The 24,134-nt window shown below is 39.2% G+C and overlaps 1 protein-coding gene across 5 annotated transcripts in view; it reads left to right on the top strand.

Moving 5' to 3' along the window:
• Window positions 1–24,134, top strand: part of bchs (WD repeat and FYVE domain containing 3 bchs) — a 404,566-nt gene that overhangs the window by 211,015 nt on the left and 169,417 nt on the right. For 4 of the 5 annotated variants that reach the window (XM_076187465.1, XM_076187468.1, XM_076187464.1 and 1 more), the window contains exons 35-37: window positions 9,934–10,104; window positions 19,745–19,946; window positions 22,404–22,608. In XM_076187465.1, the coding sequence (XP_076043580.1) occupies window positions 9,934–10,104; window positions 19,745–19,946; window positions 22,404–22,608 (578 nt within the window). The remainder of the gene's footprint in view (window positions 1–9,933; window positions 10,105–19,744; window positions 19,947–22,403; window positions 22,609–24,134) is intronic. The other variant, XM_076187467.1, reaches the window with a different exon arrangement.

Genomic DNA, 24,134 nt, shown 5'->3' with positions numbered 1-24,134 from the left:
AACCAAGAAAAAAACTGACCGAGGCAAAAGAATACAAATACAGACAAGCCACACACAAACCACACGCACAAGTGGCAGACAGAAGTGTGGCACACATGGATCTTAAGCACACCCAAAACATACACATATACATAAATGAATACACAAAACATATACAAACACAAAAAAAGGACATAGAACTGGGTAAAGCACAAGAAATATATATATATAGGAATTATACATACACAATGATACAGAAATGAACTGGCGCCAGTTAAAAAAAACAAATAGAGCAATTGCCGGACGTCCGGGACATGAAACATTGAAAAATACAAAATACACATGAAATACACAATAGACATAGGACAATGGGAAGAACAGAACACCATTGGCAGAAAAATAACAGTTTGTAAATATAAACAAAGATTACATCCCCCACCACAGGTACGCCAAACCCAATTGAGTCTGCGCCCAAGAAATTACCTAACTAACAATAGTAAGGGTTAGGGGGTACAAAACTTCACAATACAAATACATACAAGAGGCTCACTCGACCATCAAGGCCTAGCACTTCGTGAACATAGATGATACGAGTGGCACACATTGGGTAATACACTGGGAACATTGAGTGTTGGGGGAGGTTGGGTAAATGCAGGTATGGGCACCTGCATCTTTTTAAGCCTGTCAGAATGGCAAATCTCACTAAGACCTGTAGATGGGTCAAAAACCCTGAATTTGTTGGGATGGAGCTGTTCAGTTACCAAAGAGGGACCTGTGAATTTACAATTTAATTTGGACTGGCGGTCCGGCATGCTCCCAAAGACATGATCCCCAACAACGATGTTTACAGGCTTAGCACGACCATGTTGGTGTTTTAACATGTCAGCCTTGGAAACAACAAGTTTGTCCCTAACAGACGCATAAATGTCATGCAGCACATGACCCTGTAGTTTACTATAGTCATCTACATTGTAGAGGGGACGAGCAGGACTGTCAAGCATGTCATATGGGAGTCGTTTCTCTGATCCAAAGACAACATAATGGGGCGTTTTTCCCGTGGAAACATTTATGGTGCTATTGATACAAGCACTAACATGGGGAAGCCAATCCTCCCAAGACTCATGAAAATGACTAGCAAGATGACGTAGGATCTCCAAAATTTTCCTGTTCGTCCTCTCCACAAGACCATTGGACGCCGGATGATAAGCGGTTACGAACGTCTGTTTGATGCCGTAACGTGCACAAATGCCTGCCAAAACCTCGTTCTTAAATTCAGCCCCATTATCACTAAGGAGCACTGAAGGAGTGGTGTATGGACACAACACATGGGAAACTAAAGCATGTGCTACAACTGGTGCAGATTTGTTACGTAAGGGAGCTAAGACCACAAAACGACTAAAATGATCCACACATACAAGGACATACACAGAGCCCTGTGTGCTACGAGGCAGTTGCAAAAGGTCTATAGCTACAGTCTGAAAAGGGCGAGAAGGAATAGGGTACTCTAAAATGGGAGCAGTGCTCGTAGAACCTTTGTTCTGGGCACAAGAACTACACCGGGCCACATGAGAGGCAATGTCTAGTCGCATTTTAGGCCAATAATACTTCTTCCGTGCCATAGCCAGAGTTTTGTCACGACCTGGGTGACCAGCCTGAGGGGCATCATGAGCAAGGGACAAAACAATGGGAACTAGAGACTCAGGGATCACTAGCTGCACCACATCTTGCTCAAACACTCCACATTACGAATGAGAACTTCGTCCTGCAGGGAAAATTGGTACAGAGGTACTGGTAAAGCTGGTAAGGTGGAATCATCACCAGACTCCAAAGCATAAATGACAGCAAACCAAACAGGGTCTTCACCCTGAGCTTTTACCAGATCCTGCAGGGAAAAGTTATCAATCACGGTAACAGCAGCAACAGGGATATTCCGTGAAAGTGCATCAGCAACATGATTAGCCCGCCCAGGGACAAGCTTTAGGGTTGGATTGAATTCCTCAATCGTGAGGAACCATCTGGCTAGGCGACCTGACAGATTCTTTCCTTGAAAAAGCTGAGTGACAGCAGTGTGGTCGTGTAGACTGTAATAGGATATCCAAAAATGATATCACGGAAGTGCTTTAAAGCCCACACCACAGCCAGGGCCTCTAAATGAGTAACAGAGTAACGGGACTCAGGCTTGTTAAGAATGCGACTAGCATATGCAATAACATGAGGTCTACATCCATCTACTTGTTGCATGAGTACAGCTCCAATACCTGTACCAGAAGCATCTGTACAAATAGTAAAGGGGATACTATAATCAGGGAAAGCCAATACAGGTGCTTCAGTAAGAGCAAGCTTCAAGGAATCAAAACTTGTCTGATGGACATCACGCCACTGGAAGGAAGAGTCCTTCTTGAGAAGGCGAGTGAGAGGGGAAGCAATTGAAGCAAATGCTTTAACCCCTTCCATACGGTGCCGCACACGTAGGCGTCATGAGGAGCAAGTGGATTCGCGACGCTGCCATATCGGCATCTTGATTATATTGTAGTCGCCCCTGTGTTTTTACATTCTCCCAAATGCGCCCTGAATCCCATTCTCTGTGGTTTTCAAAATTTGCGGGTGAAAGAGAGAACGATCGATATAAGCGGCGACTATATTTTATGATGCGAATATTATTACGTTACGTCATACGGCTGGCATTGGCTGCTGCCCGCGAGATTTAAGTCCCGTACTGAAGTGGTTAATGAATGCACGATAGTATCCTGCAAGTCCAAGGAAGGACCATACATTTTCAACCGACTTCGGTACAGGGAAGTCTCTGATTGCCTTGATCTTTTCACCAGTGGTATGGATACCATGTTTGTCTACAACATGACCTAGAAACTGGATACTAGCCTTGAAAAAGGAACACTTGGGTAAGTTGAGTTTTAACCCAGCTTCAGCAAACCGTTGCAAGACCATGGACAACTTAGAAAAGTGGCTCTCCACATCTTTGGAAACAAGAATCAAATCATCCAGGTAAACAAAAAGTCCATTCCCAATTAAGCCATGAAATATAGAGTTAACTAAACGCTGGCAAGTCAAAGGAGCATTCCGCAAACCCATGGGGCAACGAAGCCATTCATAGTGCCCATTGGGAGTTGAGAAGGCCGTGATCTTACGAGACTTCTCCTCCAGGGGTATCTGCCAAAACCCTGCTTTTAAATCTAAAGTGGTGAATACCGTATTACCATTGCCAATGGACTGAAGAAGCTCGCTTAAGATAGGCAGAGGATAATGATCAGGAAGAGTGACCTCATTGACTTTCCTATATTCAACCACAGGATGAAAAGATCCATCTTTCTTAGGCACCAGGAGAAGAGGTGAATTCCACTCGGAGTGGGACTCCTGTACAACACCTTCACTCAACAAATCGTCAACCAAGGACTGGGCTATAAGCTGACGAGAGTGAGGTAACCTGTAAGAGGGGACGTAGACAGGACGAGTGCCTGGCTGAAGATCAATTCTATGAACCACACGATCCGTAACCCCTAACGGATCACCTGGTAAAGCCAAAGCCTGACGGTGGGTAACTAGCCGGTCAAGGAGACGAGGCGTCTCTTCAGGAAAATTCAGTTTCGCCTACAAATGTGGCGAGCTCAGGAGCTACGCGAGCAGGGTCACGTGTTGGGGGAGACTGTAGAACAGAAGCTGCTATAATAGGCGAATCCTGGAAAGCAGCAACGAGTACCACCTCAAAGGAGCCTAAGTGACTGCCAGGAGAGAGAGAAATAGGAGCACCCGTGACATTGGTTACCATCGCCGTGGTAACGTGATCCTCACGAATAGTGGAGAGAGTTCCTTCTAGGGCAAGCCGACGAATACGAATAGAGTCAGGCAAAGAGAGAACGTCAGACCCAATTGGGGCACCTGAGACGCGCACTGGAACTCGAACAGAACTTGAAGGTTCAATAAGATGCTCTCCTACAACAACAGCAGCACAATGAGCAACAGGGGCAGAGCGCTGAGAAATTGGGACAGGCACACGTGCGGACTGATCAAGCACAGAAGAATCACAAACAGAAACTGGCCTATCCGAAGCAGAGATATCAAAATTGCAGAAAGTCACTACTCGGCGACTAGGAGAAATATCTATGCTATGAGCCGTAAGAGCATCAATACCCAGGAGGCAATCACACTTAAGGGCAATGCCAGAGACAACAGCAAAAGTGACATTGAAGTCTGTAGCATGCGAGGGAAAATGTAAAGGAAGACAAACTGATCCAAGAACAAGCAAATTATTACAAAAGGGAGATAAAGGGAGATTATACAATTCCCGTAAAGCAAAGTAAGCCTTTCTACTTAACAGACTACATTCTGCACCAGTATCTACATTGACTGAAAGAGGCGTATCCCTAGTAAAAAACTGAAAGGTAAGTAATTGAGAAGATTCAACAGCCACAAAAGGAATTATTTGAGACCGAACACTGCTGGTCAACTCTTGGGGTTGGGAAACATGCGCTGGGGAAAATGGGATTGACGAGGCTGGTGAGAAGTCTCATCCCTAAGTTTCAAAACTTTGAAACATTGATCAGTCGAATGTTTACACTGACAATGGATATGGCAATAACTGAGTCTACCTGGAGGTTCTACTCTGGAAAGGTCATGCGATAGGTTAGAAGAAACAGTAGGTACACTCCTACTAACAGGGGACAGTTTTGACTTGTTTACCTGGCGCCTACGGCGGAAACAAAAATCGCTCGAATGACCAGACCTGTTACAAAAAGTACACAACAGGGGAGGGGGTGTAACTGTAGATTGAGGGGAACTAGGAGTAGAAACTGTAGACTGAGAGAGCTGAGGAGAACAAGGGACATGACTATGTTGATGAGCATTGCTAATACACAAGGAACTAGATGGCACTTCTCCCAGTTTACGAGAAAGCTGTGACGCAAAAGACAATAGAGTTTCATCAGGCTTATACTTGAGAGAAGATGCTTCTCGTCTCTCAGAAGGCACCAAAAAATGGATGTACAAGAGAAATTCTATGATAAGACAAAATCTATCTACAGAAATATTACCATTCTCTACCCAGTCCGACTGGGACAATGACTCGACAGCTTCAACAGCAAGGATACTGGCCTGAGCTTGCGCCCGGCGATAATCAAGAGTGCCCAGTCGGGATACAAGAGTATCAGCCAGTTTGAAGCACCAATGGAACGCACCATCACCAAGAGTATCTGCGAAAAGTTTAAGGAAGTTAGACCTAAAGATGTCATAATTATAGTTCAGAAGTTTAGGATCTAAACACGAAGCCGAGAGGAGCTCTGAAGCAAGAGAATGTGGTACAATCTGGGACCTCACAAAGGAGATCTGTTCAGGCCCCGTTGAAACATTTGACTGTATGATTGCGTCCTCACATTGACGGATAAATTCAGCCGCCCTATAATGAGGATCTTCCCCAGAAATTTGCACCACAGTTGGATTCTGATGAAGTAATGTTAACCTGTTGGCCATTGGCTCAGATGAGCTTGGCGAACTGAGAAACGAAGGCCTCAATTTAGACATGGTGGGAGATGAACGTAAACAATGTGATTTATAGAAACACAAGCATTGACACAAACAATGCAATACATAGAAAAATCGCATGGACATGAACGTAAACAATGTGATTTACAAAAACACAAACATTGACACAAACAATGCAATACATAGAAAAATCACATGGACATGAACGTAAACAATGTGATTCACAGAAACACAAGCATTGACACAAACAATGCAATACATAGAAAAATCACATGGACGTAAGAAAAATTATGTATTTCATACAAACATAAGCATTGCAAAACAGAAACAATGCAATACATATATCAGTAATGTACAATAGAGCACAATACGTAAGTATACACATACGTCACAGGCGACGAGAGTCTAAACATTCTGGGGGTAACATTTCAAATGTACACAAATGACGTCACCAAAAAAAACATGGCCGCTGTCCGGGACGCCAACGACCGGTCTTCACAGATTTGTTGCTTCCCGAGAAACAATTATGGCTGTCCAAATTCACCATCCAGGCACAAATTACCGCTGAGGGTACCCACAGGAACACAAGGAGCAATAATCAGGACAGGCGACGATGACGTCCAGTAATAGCAGGAAAAAAAATCACCTGACGGCAACCGGCCTGCGCCGAAATACAACTGAAGACACAGTGTCCAGAGTACTATAATGTCTTTTAAGAGTTCATATTCACTGAAAATACCTGGCTGGAACAAAAAATTGGGGAGAAAAACACAACACACAAAACAAAACCGGCCGGTTATTCAAGACATATAGTTCTAGTCTTGATACTTAATTAAACATACAATCGTTAATACCGCTGCCACCATATATGTTCTGGGTGGCAATGAAACACCGGAAGCACAGTTCAATATATTGGGAAAAATTAGAAAAAGGCATAAACACACAAAAACACGTGCAGCAGGCGTCAGAGCCACAAGGAGACTGAGGGAACGCCAACATTCCCGCCAAAACTGCCCAAGCCAAGCCTTGCGGGCATCCGATAAAAATAATAATAAATACAACAACACTACTGAAATTTATACATATAATATCACACTAATATAAATAAAATATACACATTACAATATAAATATATACACATTGTGCCAACACATTGTTTCTAATCACTACCCTCATTTTTCTCCCAGTCAGGAAGTCTTCCATCCATTCTAATATTTTAACTGTGATGCCACCTATTGATTCTAATTTTCTTATTAATTTCTTGTGTGGTACTTGGTCAAATGCCTTTTGTAGGTCTAGATAGGCACAGTCTACCCATACATCTCTCTCTTCTATTATATCTATTAGTCTTGAGTAGAAGCAGATCAGGTTTGTTGTACATGATCTTCTTTGCCTAAATCCAAATTGATTTGGGTTTAGTATAGTTTTTTCTTCCAGGTGTTTAACCCATCCACTTTTGATCACTTTTTCACATATTTTAGCTACTGTGCTTGTGGTGGGGGAAAAGAATACTGCCACCAAGTATTTCCACTTGGATCGTAAGAGGCGAGAAGAAAGGGACGGGGAGTGGGACCAGGCATCCTTCTCCTTGTAGGGGACATTCCTAAACGAAAAAGTAAAGGCATAAGAGGGTCTGGGAGTTTTCCGACCAGCACCCTAAGGTGCTGGTCATCCATATACAACTATTCTCCATTACACCCCTGTCTTCTGTCCTCTCCCATCCTTCCTCAACAGACATTCCCCTCTTCCCCAAAGCCCCCTTCACCCCATCCATCCACCTCATCCTAGGACGTCCTCTCATGTTCACTCCCTCCACATCTGCCTTCCATACCTCTTTTACTAGTCTTCCTTCACTCATTCTTTCCATGTGTCCAAACCATCCTAATACTCTTTCATCAACCCTATCTCCCAACTCCCTTTCCACCCCCGTTCTTCTCCTCACCTCATTTCTCACTCTATCTAGCCTAGTAACCCCCATCATACTTCTCAGACACCTCATCTCAAACACATTCAAACTCCTCTCTTCCTCTCTTATGTTCCATGTTTCTGCCCCATACAGTGCTGTTGGCACAATCACTCCTTCATACAGTCTCCTCTTAGCATCCATTACCAAATGTCTATTCCTCATTACACTCTTCAATCCACCAAGGCATTTACTCGCTTCTCTCAATCTACATTCTACCTCCACCTTCACTCGACCTTTTCCTGCCACATTTGCACCCAAGTATCTAAAACTATCCACTTCCTTCAGTCGCTCTCCCTTAACCTCTTCACTCCGAGGCACATCGCACGTCTGGCAGCATTAGCTGCCCAACGTGCGATATTGCGTCATAATACAGACGCTCCTCTACTTTAAGTTCATTCGTTTTACGTTTTTTCGATTTTACGTTTGAACTGACTGTAAAAAAAAAATTGTAAAAGAAAAAAATTTGAGTGAATTTTTTAGTTTAGCGCGCTCCCCGTAGTTCAAACGATACTTACGCATGACGCTGCGTCCATTGTTTACATGGCACAAACGACAGACTGAACGTGCCTTGCCTCCTCCTCCTCCACCATCTCAATTTATGTTGCTTGAATTTAATTTATTTGAAATTAATGTTATTATTTTACAATGTTATGTGTATAATTAATGATTTAGGGGTGTTTTATAAGATACGGTAATAGAATTTATGGATGTATAGTAGAGGAACAACTTACGTTCGGCCGTTCGGAACGTAACTAAAACGTAAGTTGAGGAGCGTCTGTAATTGCATTATGAAATATAAAGTCAGTGCTCAATCGTTCGTTCTCTTTCACCCGTGAATTTTGATAACCATAGAAAATATGATGAAGCCAGTTTTGAGAGAATGGAGGTTACGTAGGTACGACTACAATAAATATAATCAAGACGCCGACGTCGGCATCATCGCGTACCCACTTGCTCCTCATGACGCCTACGTAGGCGTCACCGTATGGAAGTGGTTAATGCTCACTTCCAGTCTACTGCCACTTTCACCCCTTGTACATCTCATCACCTTACTTTTACCCACATTTATCTTTAGCTTTCTTCTATCACATACTCTCCCAAACTCTGTCACCAGCTTCCTCAGTCCCTCCTCCGATCCTGCCACAAGTGCAGTGTCGTCCGCAAACAACAGCTGGCTCACCTCCCACTTTTCTCCATTTTCTTTGACCATCTCCAATCCCTGACCTACTACCCTTGCATTTACCTCTCGCACTAATTCTTTTCAGTGTCAGTTATTTTTTCATTTTTTTCCTTCATTTCAATTCTAAGCTCCTTTTCTTTTTCTTCATCACTCATTTCTTTAGCCATACATTCTTGTGATTTTCACTGTTTGCTAGTTTTGCTGTTCTGGAGAGTACTTCCTCTACTATCATTTGTGACCTAAGTTTTGCTTGTAGTGACCTAATTGCTTTTCTTTTGAGTACCTATTCTATATGTTTCCTTGATTTCTTTATCCAAGGTTTGATCCTCCTCTTTAATCTTCAGAATCTCTTTAGCGATTTTCTTTTCCTAGGAACATTATGCTTTTTTTTACTGTAGATCACAATGCATCTTTTTTTGTCTACTGTATCCCTAACCAAATTTCCTTTCTCTTTAATCACTTGGATTACCGTTTCCTTTGCATTCTCCTTAACTTGTTGTTCCACTATTTCCTTAAAAGATAATTTTTGACTTTCCTGTTCCACCTTCCACTGTTTCTTTATTTCTTGGAAGTTATTTTCTTTGATCTCTCCTTCCATTTTCTCAGTCACTGCCTGTATTTGATTCTTCATCTCTTTCTTTAATGCCCCATTCCTATATATGTATGTATGTTACTATATCACTGACTGAAAGAAATAGGACAACAGTCATCAGTTGTCAGCATTTCTTGTATGAAAAGGTGGAGGAAATACTGTTGAAGTTATTAGAGATTTTGCTGCCAGTTTCTTTTGACTCCACATGTAGGTGAGGGGTTTGTTGGATCTTGAAAATGAGCATAAAGGAAATTGCTCTGCATTGTCCATCTTGCAGGAATATATCAAAATGGTAATTGTTGGTCTCTGTGTTGGGGGTTCGTGATTGCTCGTATCCCATGGCTGGGTTTTATGAGGATTGCTAGAGTCCAAACACAAAGACACGGGATGATTTTTGAGGATATCTTGTGACGCTGCTTCTGACCCAGGGCAGTGGGTGAGGTGCAGGGATGACCTGTCATCCAGGAGGTGCCAAGATAAGAGGGAGGGAAGAGGGTGGAGGGCAGTGGGATGGAATGGGTGAGAGTGGTTTTTATGCCTTTGTTTTTTGGCTACCTTCCTTATAAGGGGGGGAAAAAGCTTTTGGTATATGTATGTATTTTTTTAGGTAAAAATGTATTGCATGATATGAAAATTATAGTAATTCCTACTTCACTATCTTCTTAGAATATACATTGTCATTATTTAAGGATGTAATTTTTTTTTTTTTCTTATTTTGGATAGCAGCTGATGAGTGCCAGTGATGTCGTGATTGTTAAATGTGAGTCAGATGGCAGCCTAAGTAATCATCCTGCCAAGAAACAAGTGATGGACTTCTTACGTCACTTAGTTGTTGACTCCCTGTCGCTGCCACCAGCCAGTAAATCTCCACACACCATTGATCTCTTGCTAGAGGTATGTACATGTGTTTACTTTTAAACGTTTTCTTTACATAAATGCACAAGTATGTATTGATGTTTGAATATGTAGACAATAACTCATTTTGGCATAAATTTAAACTAATTTTCTTTGCTGCTTTTACCATTGGGAAAGAAAATATCTTTGGGAATTAGATATACTCTCAGAAATTGGATTATGTCATTTTGTTATAATGAAATGAGCTCTTCATTTGTTTTTTAGTCAAATTAGAAGATTTGAGCATCTAACTTCTGATGTATATACTATGGCTTATGTAGTCAATTCCTCTATGTGTATGAATGTACAAGTAAAGACCATTTGTTTCAATACATTTCTTAAGATAGGAAGAGAGACGATAGATGTTGTGTCTGGGAATTTATGAATGATGAAAAATAGGAAATTACTTATAGGCAGTTAATATCTGTCAGAAACAAAACTGAAGAATAAGACAGGTCATTGATACTCTTATGATAGACTTTGTGTTCAGAGCCAACATTGCAAGACATTAATTTTCTGAAACTTTGTATTAAGTGTGTCTTCATAAAAGGAAAATAGATGTAGACTAGCCTTAAGGAGATAAATGAAAGGGTCAGACAAAATAAGAACACTTTGTCTGTTTTGGGTGGAATATAAGGCATAATATGATCATATCAGTGCATGAATGGAAATATTAAGTAAAGAATTGAATTGAGGTCAAATGTTGTGAAGGTGTGAATGATTAAGAGAAGTAGAATGGGAGAGAATGCAGTGTAGGAAGTGTTAGTGTCATGTATATCTGGTGCAGAATACTTGGAATGGAATGCCCTAAGTAACTTCAAAGGTGTTATTGCTCCATGTAGTAGTAGGTTGTATAATTTCATATCATTGTTATGTAGTTTTGTGTCAAGGATATTTTATGATAGGGTATATCTCCAGACTATATAAAATGCTTTTTTCATATGCTTACTTTTATGAGCTTTCCTTAGAGTGTATTGCAGGCTCCTGGTGCCCATTGTTTATTACTCCATTGGATAGAGCATGGGGATGTGGTATTGTTCTCCATCAAATTAGTGTGTTTCATTGATTCTGTTTAATTTTAGGCATACTTGGGTCATTGTCAACATCAAGGTCACTGAAAATGTGAAATGGTTATTTTTAGCCATAACTTCCCCAAAAGTTATCCAATTCACTTCAAACTAAGGCAGAAATTATTTTGACCCCATTTTTCAATTATAATCCAATCCATCACAATAGTGAAAATGTATAGTTTTAAAGACTGGTCTGTTGAAAGGTTGAATTCAAATTCACAGATATTTAAAGGGGCTTCACTTGAAAATTGTTGCAGATATTTACTATAATTGATATATAGGAAGTCACACATTATTTATTATAAAGACTTTTAGTCCTGAGTGACCTATTAAGGTTAGACTTAGGATCATAGGGTTTTAGAGGATTCTAGTTTGAAAACCATTACAGATAGATGTTTATCATTATGAATATACAGGGAAGTATATGTATGGCAGCATATAGTCTTTACCATGGTAAGGTAATTCAGTATTATGCTGTATTGAAATAATTGCCTCAAAGTGAGGTTTGTTGTGCATAGTACTGTTTATTTACTTTGAAACTGCTAACATTTTGAGTACCCACTACGTGTTGTTGGTGCACTCCACCTTCTGCTGGTTTTTGTTTAGAGTTGATTTTTTAATGTTTGCTGGAGAGAGGGTAGAGTGCCAGAGGACTGGAGGAGTGCCTGTATAGTTCCACTTTACACGGGAAAAGGGGACAAGTGTGAGTGTAGTAGTTTCAGAGGGATTAGCTTGTTAAGTGTAGTTGGGAAGGCTTATGGGAGGATCTTGGTTGAGAGGATTAGGAGAGGAACAGAGGAAGTAATTGGTGAGGAACAGTGTGGATTTAAGACAGGTAGAGGTTGTGTAGATCAGATTTTTGTGGTAAGACAGATATATGAGAAAGCTATAGGAAAGAGGAAGGATGTTTTTTGGGCTTTTATGGATCAGGTAAAGGCTTACGACAGGGTAGACAGGAAGGCACTATGGGAGGTTTTGCGGATATACGGGATAGGAGGAAAGCTTCTAGGAGCTGTCAAGAGTTTTTACGAGAGTAGTAGAGCATGTGTCAGGATTAGAAATGGAGAGAGTGAGTGGTTCGAGGTAAAGGTGGGACTTCGTCAGGGATGTGTTATGTCACCCTGGCTGTTGAACTTGTACATGGATAGGGTGGTGCGAGAGGTAAATGCAAGGGTAGTGGGTCAGGGATTGGAGATGGTTAAAGAAAATTGAGAAAAGTGGGAGGTGAGCCAGCTGTTGTTTGTGGACGACACTACTTGTGGCAGGATCAGAGGAAGGATTGAGGAAGTTGGTGACAGAGTTTGGGAGAGTGTGTGAAAGAAAATAGCTGAAGATAAATGTGGGTAAAAGTAAGGTGATGAGATGTACAAGGGGTGAAAGTGGCAGCAGACTGGAAGTGAGCATTAACCCCTTCCATACGGTGCCGCACACGTAGGCGTCATGAGGAGCAAGTGGATTCGCGACGCTGCCATATCGGCGTCTTGATTATATTTATTGTAGTCGCCCCTGTGTTTTTACATTCTCCCAAATGCGCCCTTAATCCCATTCTCTGTGGTTTTCAAAATTCGCGGGTGAAAGAGAGAACGATCGATATAAGCGGCGACTATATTTTATGATGCGAATATTATTTCGTTACGTCGTACGGCTGGCATTGGCTGCTGCCCGCGAGATTTAAGTCCCGTATTGAAGTGGTTAAGGGAGAGCGACTGGAGGAAGTGGATAGTTTTAGATACTTGGGTGCAAATGTGGCAGGAAAAGGTGGAGAGGAGATGGAGGTAGAATGTAGACTGAGAGAAACGAGTAAATGCCTTGGTGGATTAAAAAGTGTAATGAGGAATAGACATTTGGGAATGGATGCTAAGAGGAGACTGTATGAAGGAGTGATTGTGCCAACAGCACTATATGGGGCAGAAACATGGAACATAAGAGAGGAAGAGAGAAAGAGTTTGAATGTGTTTGAGATGAGGTGTCTGAGAAGTATGATGGGGGTTACTAGGCTAGATTGAGTGAGAAATGAGGAGGTAAGGAGGAGAACAGTGGTGGAAAGGGAGTTGGGAGATAGGGTTGATGAAAGACTATTAGGATGGTTTGGACACATGGAAAGAATGAGTGAAGAAAGACTAGTAAAAGAGGTATGGAAGGCAGATGTGGAGGGAGTGAACATGAGGGGACATCCTAGGATGAGGTGGATGGATGGGGTGAAGGGGGCTTTGGGGAAGAGGGGAATGTCTGTTGAGGAAGGATGAGAGAGGACAGAAGACAGGGGTGGATAACAGGAAAATATAAGAGGTACATATAATAAAGAAGAGAAGAAAACAAAAGATAAAGGAGGCAGAAAGGATGGCAGATGGAAAGTGGATGAGGAGTATGACAGAAAATTTTGAAAATAATGAAAAGATGTTTTGGAAGGAAATCAAAAGAAAAAGAGGAAGGGGAGGCAAGTCAATTAGAGAAGAAAAGGTAAAATGGGTCATATACTGTCATGCTGAGTTCTTTTTATAAGGTGTCTCTGTTCTGTTTTTTTCTGCTGTTTTATCAGTAAATAGGTGGTCAGCATTTGTGTCAGGAATAAACTGATGAGAAACAATGAAATATCTATTGATGGTAATGCAATTTTATTTTAATGGTGGTAGAAGGGTGCAAGTATATGCTGAGTAGTAAAACCAATAATTGATAAAAAGTAGAAAGCTTTTTAAGTGAACAAGTGTGATGTTTTTTAAGAGTGAACTGGGTAGGAATGAATTGTATGAAAAAAGTTTTAAGTAGTTAGTAATAGAGAGGGGATGGAAAAATAGGATAGATGAAGTATGGATGAGTGAATAGTAGGAATGCAAAATAGATAAAAGCAGGATGGCTTTATAAAAGGTTTTTATAATGGCTTTATAAAAGCAATTTTTTATTCAAGATGAACTAGGAGACAATGTTTCTAGACAAGTGCAGAATATATTGAAAGGTAGAAAGTGATATCTGCATTAGGTAAAATTCAATATAAGATAAAGTAAATGATATACAAAATTATAATGCTAAATAGCTAGTTAGGTGAAGTCTTTACTTTTCTTTTATTTCCAGTTGCTTGTGTTTTTGTCTCTGTGCAAAGCTTTTGTGGATATGTTGCTTGTATGTTTTAATGAGGTTTTACAATTAAAGTGATTGCATCTTTAAACTTGTTAAAATTCTAAACTTGTACCATACCTTTCTCCCCAGTTGAGATGGAAAATTGAGGTAAAGGTAGTTATTAGAAAAAATTACTTGGAAAGCAGATTTTGTAAGAATAGGTCGTCTAGAAATGTATTTAGTTTTTTGTTCTGTAAGATGAGAAAGAAGTAAAACCTCAAATATCAGGACCACTAAAGGGGCCAATATGCATGATTTCTTGAAGCTTTGGCTAACTGCAAACATGACCTTTTTTTTTTTTTTTTTTAGAAGAATTCTACGGCAATGATCCTAAATAACTCGGCCAGTTTAGATTTAGATTGCTTAATGGTATATTGTAAAAGTTTGCAGGTAGCTGGACCTCAACTTTAAATATAATGATGAGTTGTTTCACATTTACAATTTTGTCATTGATACTGAAGGCTGAAGACCCTCAATAAAAAAAAAATGACCCATGGAGCCATTATATTATTCATGGCTATGTTTAATAATATATTGCCCCAGGATTCCTCATTTCTGTCTCCCCCATTCCTCCCTTATTACCTCTCCACAGTTAAAGTTGCCCATCAATTATATTCTCACTTTTTCCAGTGAACCTCTTCACTTGTTCAGCTGTGTTTCTTGTCAGTTCTCTCTGCTTTGTTCTATTTTTTTTTCCTTTTGAGGAATATATATCTATGATTTTTCTCCACCCTTTTCATTCATAATTTTTATATTCATCAATTCATCAATTCCATCTCCCATTTCCACTTGTTCAACATTAATGCTTCTTTTTATTACTGTTATCAGACCACCTCACATTTTTACTCTTCTGTCCCTCCTCCATATGTTATACCTTCCTCAACTCTCCTGAACATAAGTTTGGTTTTGACAAGCACATTATAACTGGCCCTTTCTCCTTTAGATAGTCACTTGTTTCTAAATTTGCTAGTATCATTTCATCAGCTTTTAACTATTTATATAGGTTGTATTTAATCCTTTTACAGGGAGCTCCAAAAAAGATGTAACTAGTTTGATTGGTCTTTATTCAGACAGACTTTGTATAACAAGCTTAATACGCGAGATAAGGTTGGATTATGTCTGAAAGTCAAACAAACTTCTGGTAGTGTACATGCTCGATATGAGCCCCATTTCTGTTGAAACATGCTTTCACGCGGACACAGAAATTCTGGCCAACTCTTTTCCATGTTTCAGCGGAAACTTCAGCTACATAAGCTGCCACATTCTGCTTTAGATCAGCCTGTGTTTGAGGTCTGTTGGCATAGACCTTCCCCTTTGCTGCTCCCCAGAACCAGAAATCAAGTGGATTTAAGTCAGGGCTGTGGAGGGCCCACTCATGATTTGTGTTGAGGCAGATGAGAAGATTCTGGAAGAGTCCCCTGAGATGATCCAATGATGCGTGGGCTGTATGAGGTCTTGCACCATCCTGCATGAACCAAGCAAGCCTTAACTGTCCTTGGGTTAGCTTCTGAGTCAGGTCACTGTGAAACTGATCAAGAATGGCGATATAACGTTCACTGTTGATGGTAACGGTGCGCCCATTTTCCTTGAACCAGTAAGGTCCCAGCAGACTGTGCTTTGCATTGAACGCCACAAATGCAGTGACCTTCGGACCTTTGAGGCACTTCTCACTGATTTCTTCTGGCTTCTCTTCTCCCCAAAACACATTGTTGTGGTTATTAATAGCCCCATTAACCCCTTCCATACGGTGCCGCACACGTAGGCATCATGAGGAGCAAGTGGATTCGCGACGCTGCCATATCGGCGTCTTGATTATATTTATTGTAGTCGCCCCTGTGTTTTTACATTCTCTCAAATGTGCCCTGAATCCCATTCTCTGTGGTTTTCAAAATTCGCGGGTGAAAGAGAGAACGATCGATATAAGCGGTGACTATATTTTATGATGCGAGTATTATTACGACACGTCGTACGGCTGGCATTGGCTGCTGCCCACGAGATTTAAGTTCCGTACTGAAGTGGTTAAGATGAAAGTGTGCTTCATCACTAAACCAAATGTGATTGAGCCAGTTGGGAGTTTGCTCGAGTTTTTCATTCAGCCAGTCGCACATCTTGATTCTCTTCTCTTTGTCCTGTTGCTGCAGCACATGGTGAGTTGAAATTCTAAATGGGAACAGCTTCAGGTCCTTCCTCATAACTCTCAAAAGTGTAGTTGGAGAGAGAGCCAGCTCTTAAGCGCGGATTCGGTAAGATTTCTTCGGACTGCTAACCACCGACTTGCTCCCTCTTCTCAGGAGTGATGATCGGTCGCCGGCCACTTCTTCCCTTGTGGACGTGATCCAGGGTTTTCTCCTTTTCAAAATGCTGCACAATCCTCTGTATTTTAAAATTTGTAAGTGCTGCACACTCAGACTTAGATTTGTGACCCTGGTGTGTGTTGAACCGATGGCAGACTTCTGCGGGTGACTTGGTTTCATACCAGAGTTGGACGGTTTTCAACTTCTGCTCTAGCGTGTACATTTTGCATACAATCTGGAAAACAAGAAAAACAAAGACATGTTAACAAATCCAACCTAGTTGAATATGTAACCTGAAAAGGAAAAGTCCGTGCACGCCCCAACAGATTTATTATAGCCGATCAAAGTAGTTACATCTCTTTTGGAGCTCCCTGTATTTATTTTTACCCACCATTCTCCAATAAAGCTCTGTTAATTCTTCTGTTCATATCTCTAGTGTTTACTCTTCATTGAATTCTTTTTCTCTTTCTTTGTTGTATCCATACACATACTATTCCCCAGGTCTTGTTCATTAATTCATTGACCATTTTACCATGTTTTGTGATTTGAATTTTACTTTCATTGCTCTTGCACCTTGTACATTTACCGGATCTAAATACTTCTCTTTCTTTGTGTATGCTTCCCTCATGGCCCATTGTTGCACCATTTCTTTAGCTCTGTCCTTCTTTATATGTCATTCTTTTCTTGTAAGTGTTCTTCATGCCACCCCACAACTATAGTACATTTTCATTTGTCTACCTTTTCTCTTATCTACATTTTCATATTTTTATAAATACTCTTATCACCTGTGCACTGGTGGCATAATTGGAAATATGCTGGTATCACATTTACTTTGTTATAGGTTTGAATCTCACCATTCTCTCCAATTCCTAGCAGTCACTGTTACCTGCCCCAATAATCCAAGTGCATAAGGCAAAGGTGATATCTTCAGCCACAGCTATGTGCCTCCTGGTGTGGGATTTTTCACCACCTTGTTACATTCTTCTCCACATATTCCTTTTGTGTTTTTATTGATCCATAATTTTTCATAAGTGTTGTTGTTCCTCTCATAATTTTAACCATCTTGTCCTTGTTTGATTTCTTTGATGTTTTCCTCATTTTCTCTATCTTTCTTATTACTTTACTTCAGACCATTCTTCAACTTTATTTTCTCATCTTTTAACTTGTTACATTCACTCTATATCCCAATTTCACTTTCTTCTGTCCAGCATCAAGAGAATACCAACACCCAATAGACCTGGTCACAGATTCAAACTGCCCAAGATGCAACCACCAAACAGAAGACAAAGAACACATACTACAATGCCCCACACTAACAATCTCCAGACAACAACACAATATCTCTTTCCTGAGTGACTTACGATCCCACTCAGAGTCTGTTGCCAATTTCCTAAAGGTCTTTTGCAAGAGTGATCAGGGGGCAATGGATTTATTGATTGATCTGTCTCCCTTACATCCAAAATCCCTACACCATTGGGGGTATGGGTGTAACAACTCCATACAACCTCCTCTTTGCATTGATCTCCAAACACCTATTTCTTTTAATACTTGTCAATTCACCCAGACATTTACTTGTTTTCTTTAGTTTGTAATTCACCTCCACAGGGACTATTAATAGATATTTACTTGTGGTGGTTCTTGAAGATATATGGTGTAGAGAATTGTTTCCTATATGCTCATTTTCAAAATATGTCAGTTCCCTCATCTCCATCTGGAGTTGAGACCTCAAGGGCTGACACATGATCTCTGTACTGTACCCAAGATATCTATCAACTTTAACTGTATTTCTTCCACTTTTTCACACAAAGAGCTGACAACTGGCTACTGCTCCCTCCTCTTACCACTTTCATCTGGAAAAATAGAAACAGTCCCACAATAATACAGTATGGTACTGCAGTCCAAAGTTTCTTCACAGATCTATGGGAGGTCCTAAGGACTTTTACCAGCCTATGTATTCCTGTGGGTTTCCAGTCAGTGATCAAGGCAACAGGGTAACAATTCCACCCATCCCTTGATTTAATAGACTAGAGGGGGAACATGGATCCAGTAGATAACAAACTGAACATATTTACAGTAATTTAATATCAGAGTTACCAAAGATTGTGAAGATGGGTTTTTTATATGTTGTGATCATATTGTGGAGTGATTTAGAAGATTATTCTGAGTCACTGGATTTTGCCCATTGCCTCTGAAATATGTCAAGGGGGTCCATTAAATCAAGGGATCAGTACATTATTATTATTTACCTCCACATCCACTCCTCTGTTCATTGCAACATGCAACAAAACATAGTAATGAAAAGACTAAACTATAACAATCAATACACAACTGCTCTCCTTATCAGTCAGTCTGTATATCCTGATATATTTAGTGACTATTCAAGATTAGATATTGGCATGACATAAATACACCACAGGAAAGGCCAGTGATGTATCATAGGATAGATCATAAAGAGTTTATAGGTAAACTTTTTTGCTATGATGAAGGCTATCAAATTAATCATGGCAGAGGGTGATGTCTTTATTTGAACAGTATGTTGTGTATACAATTCACCTTGAATGTGGAATAACTCTGTAGCTGTATATTGTAATTTCATTTATCAGGAATCAGATGAGTCCCTTTGCAATGTAGCAAATTAGTCAATGGGAGCTTGGCTGATATGTAATTTTTCATCTTCTGCATGGTAGGATATAGAAAGTAGTTCATAGTTTCTATGCCTGTTTGTGCATGTTTTGTGTGCTTACTAGTATAAGTAGATATAAAGATAAATAGTAACTTTTTCTTGTTGCACTTTGTATACATATGTGTACTATTTTTAGGTATTTGGGTCCAGATATTGGAAGTTTTACTGAAGATTTAGTAAATTAAGTCATTATTGGGTGATGTCTCCCCATGATGAAGGGAAAAATGAACAATTTTTAGAAGCTTTCAAGGTCTTAACAGGTGGATAGAAATAAAATCACCTTTGGAAATTCACAAGTTGATTAAGATTTTAATGTATATTTTGTTTGTGCACGGCAAAGAAAAGATGGGAAACAGTTTTCCTTTTTTAAATTGGTCATTTTATCTTGAAAAAGTGTATTAATATTTATTTCATATACATTGGACTAGTATTTGTTGATTGGCAGTATGTATATATTCTAGTTTGATATGATATTACAGGCAACTCCAGAGAATAGCAGTGTGGCACAAGTGTGTGAGTTCCAAACACAGTTGCTGGGTGCTTTAATGGACCACCTCCTTGATGCTGACATCTTGATTGGTGAGGGTGCAGCATTGCCTATTGTACCAGGAGGATCAAATGCCAACATTGCCCCAAATGTCTTCTACCTGGCATCTCGCATTGTTGATAAATTGTGGGCAGGTAATGTGTTCCATGCATAAAAGTTGTGTTTTCATCTTGTGCATTACTTTTAAGGTTGGGTGATGGTTGAATGGGTTTTACTTGTTTATGAATAGGTTTACTTTAACTTGGCCACATCCTTACAAGGGGCAAAAGGTTGTTGGCACATATACGTATATACAGGTAGTTTTAGATGAATTAGTCTGTCAAGAGTAATCAGTAATATGTGTGGGAGTGTGTTAATTGAGAGTGTTATGAGGGAAATAAGGAATAATTGGGAAAGAGCAGTGTGGATTTGGGAGAGGGTGTTTAGATAATTTTTTTAGTAAAGGAAATGAACAAGAAATTTTTAACAAAGGATAATGATGTCTTTTGGGTTTTAATGGATTTGGAGAATGTATATGACAGGGTTGGGGAGGTGATATGGAGTATTTTTCAGATGTATGGGAATGAGAATAGTCAAACTATTTTACATGAGTAGCACAGCTTGTATAGATGTCAGAAATGAAGAAAATGAGTTTAAGGTAAAAGTAGGCTGCACCTGGGTTGTGTAATGTCACCATGGTTTTTCACTTTGAATATGAATTGTGTGGTGATGGAGGTAAATAAAAAGATGTGAGGCAAGGATTTAGAGCTGGTGAGTGAGAGTGGAGAGTGGGACATTAGACAGTTGTGTTTGCAGATGATGTTGCACTTACAGCTGAGTTGAAGAGTAGGCTGAAGCATCAGGAGGCAGTTTAAGAGGGTTTGTGAGAGGAAAAGAAGTTAAGAATTTTATGCAGAGATGATCTATCACCATAAAGGTATATAAAGAAATAAACAGGAAAGACATAGTTTGCTGAAAAATAAGAGTGGTATTTGATAATTTGGAGGAGGACATGATGAAGAAAATGTATAATGAAAAGCTGAATTTGGTTGACTGGAATATGGAGTGGTGGTGTGGTCACCAGACCTATGATAAGATACAAGAAGAATAGAGAAAATATAAAGGTGTGAACATGGGAGGAACAACAAATGGGTTTTGGATAGGTGTATGATTGCATAGGTGTATGCATTGACTTGGCTGCCTGAGAGGGATGGGGTGGGGCTTTTGGTGTACTGTATGTGTTTACCCTGCTCAGGTAAAGCGTTTTTGGTGAAACACCTCAGGTAAAACAGGGTCTGACAGACCCCAAACACAAAAAATACAAAAAAAAAAAAATACTTCCGCTGCATTTATTGACGTAGAAATCAAAACATATGTACTTCAACTTATCTTCTTCCATTTACATTCTTGAAAGTGACTATAATTGTTAGAAATATTTTTTTTATGAAAATTACAAAAAAATTATGAGGGTTGGTCATCATTTTGTAGAGACCAATGTCCCAACTATCTTTAAGGAAAAGCAGAGCCACAACAAATGAATAATAAATGTTTCAAAAATACATAAAATCTGAAAAAAATCAGAGGTTTATTTTGACTTTGACAGACCCCAAACACAAAAAATGCAAAAAAAGTACTTCCACTCCATTTAGTGACATAGAAATCAAAACATATGTACTTCAACTTATAATCTTCCATTTACATGCTTAAAAGTGACAGTAATTGTTAGAAATATTTTTTTAATGAAAATTACAAAACAATGATGAAAAATAAGGTATTGCTGACTTCATTAATCTGACTTTCGTCACTAGAGTCACGCATTACCATATCATCACCTGTACCTGACATTATCGTTTGTCTCTGAATACAGTTTTTTCTATCTGAAAATTATTGCCTGGAAAATACAAAAAGAAAAAAGTGATATATTCACCAAGAAAGAAACATCTGTGTACTAACTACAAACATCCTTTGTCATCACTTGAAATGATGTCTTTTCCATTATTCAGTTCATTAAACATTAAACAACAATAGAAATGAAATCAAACAATGAAACATTTACCCGGAATAACAACAAACAGATTAAAAAAAATGAAATGATAATGAACATAAAACTATGATTCCGTAGTCAACACAATTACGACGCATTCCAAATGATACTATGACCATCGAAAACAAACAAAATTAAAACGAAGCTAAATGAAATTCAACATATCAGTCATGACATGAAAAAACCTCTGGTAAAGTGGGGTCTGACAAACCCTACGCTACTCACATTTAAGGTAAAGTGGGGTCTGACGTGCCCAAAACCTCTATAAAGCTAATATAGAGCAAGATTCAGGAATGACCCTATCACCCCCTTAAACTACTCCACTCGTCAAGAAGGTATATGGGAGAACATATCTATATGAAATATATTAGTATATTAAAAGTAAAAAACAAAAAAGCATGGGGTCTGTCTGACCCCACTTTACCTAAGTCTGGTTAATTAAAAACCTTCCATAACTTTTTGATAAACCTTGCATATGTTACACATACTTTAGATGTACTACAATTTTTAGATGTATTTTTTGGTACAAAGGTAGAATCGGTGTATAAACTTTCTTTGCAATGTTTAGGTGTGTTCAACAAAGATCCGCATGAAGTGTTTGACTTCATCATTAAACTCATCTCACAGTCCAAACGTCGAGCCTCTGGAATAAATCTGGAGTCTATATATCACTGCCTGAATCGCACCATTTTATACCTTCTGTCCAGGCCAGCAGATTCAATCGCTGCTCAAAGGGCAATCTTGGAAGGAATGCATAAGCTTACCACACACAGGTCAGTTTAACATAGTTACCCATTTTAAAGTTATTGTGAAGAATTATATATTTTTGGTTGTTACTTTTTTATGGCTGGATAGTAACTACGGGATAATGTATATACATTATTTTTAGGGTGTTCTTATTGTTTTCATGTGTGTATAATTTCGTATATCTTTGATAAATGTGGATCTCTGTTGATTAGTAACAAATCATTGTCCAATTTTGTTGAATACTGCATTTACAAAATCCATAACAAGATGTTTAATTAGGATTAAAAGAAAAAAAAAAAAAAAAAAAAAAACGGCATTAAGGATTTGGTGTGCAGGTTGCAGTCTGTTTTCTTTCAGTAAATTTATTTGTTCTTCATTCAATATTAAAGGGCTCATATCTTTCATGGTCACCCGTGTTTATCTGGAGGAAGTGGATAGTTTTAGATACTTGGGTGCAAATGTGGCAGGAAAGGGAGGAGTGGAGGTGGAGGTAGAATGTAAATTGAGAGAAGTGAGTAAATGCCTTGGTGGGTTAAAGAGTGTAATGAGAAATACCGTATATTTCCACGTACAAGACGACCCTAAAATCCAAAAATTCACCCCTTAAAATTGGGGGTCGTCTTATACTACCATTATAAAAATCAGACCTTGAATTCTACGTGAGATGACTTGGTAGGCTAGCCTGCCGATAACCACAGATACGCAGGAAATGATTCACATTATGATAAGAACTGGTAATAAAGGTAATTAAACCATATTTACCATATATATTATTGGCATATATTTATAGTAAATTGCAATTGTTAATAACTTCGAGGAATAATTCTATATTAATGAAATTACGGTACTTTTAACGGTCTCACGAAACGTTGACCAAAGTCGACCAACGCCGACCAAACCCAAACAATGACAGCTTTTGCTCAAATGCATAATTTTATATAGAAATTAGCATATGGTTGCATTATTCTCCAATTTTCTTTAAAATGTGAGATTTTCATGTAATTTGATCAAAGAAAAGTTACGTTTTTGTCCTCTGCAAAATTACCAAAGTCGACCAAACACAATGACGGCTTTTGCTCAAATGCATAATTTGGTCGGCTTTGGTCGACTTTGGTAATTTTGCAGGTGATAAAAACGTAACTTCTCTTTGATCAAATTTCATGAAAATCACAAATCTTAAAGAAAATAGGTCAAATAATGCAACCAAATACTAATTTTTATATAAAATTATGCATTTGAGCAAAAGCCGTCATTGTTTGTGTTTGGTCGGCGTTGGGCGACTTTGGTAATTTAAATTTTGCAGAGGATAAAAGCGTAACTTCTCTTTTATCAAATTACACGCAAATCACACATTTTAAAGAAAATAGGTCATATAATGCAACCATATGCTAATTTTAATACATAATTATATGCATTTGAGCAAAAGCCGTTATTGTTTGGGTTTGGTCGGCTTTGGTCGACGTTTAGTGAGACCGCAACCTTTTTCTTTCGCTAACTTTTCAGTAATTTTCAAGACTGAAAATAACAATTTTGGATTACAGTACCTAAAACG

This window comes from Oratosquilla oratoria, chromosome 6 (assembly GCF_046742065.1).
Source record: "Oratosquilla oratoria isolate Oo_2021 chromosome 6, ASM4674206v1, whole genome shotgun sequence".
NCBI classification, from domain to species: domain Eukaryota; kingdom Metazoa; phylum Arthropoda; class Malacostraca; order Stomatopoda; family Squillidae; genus Oratosquilla; species Oratosquilla oratoria.
The sequence above is the reverse complement of the archived record's forward strand: the minus strand, read 5'-3'. Positions and strand labels throughout refer to the sequence as shown.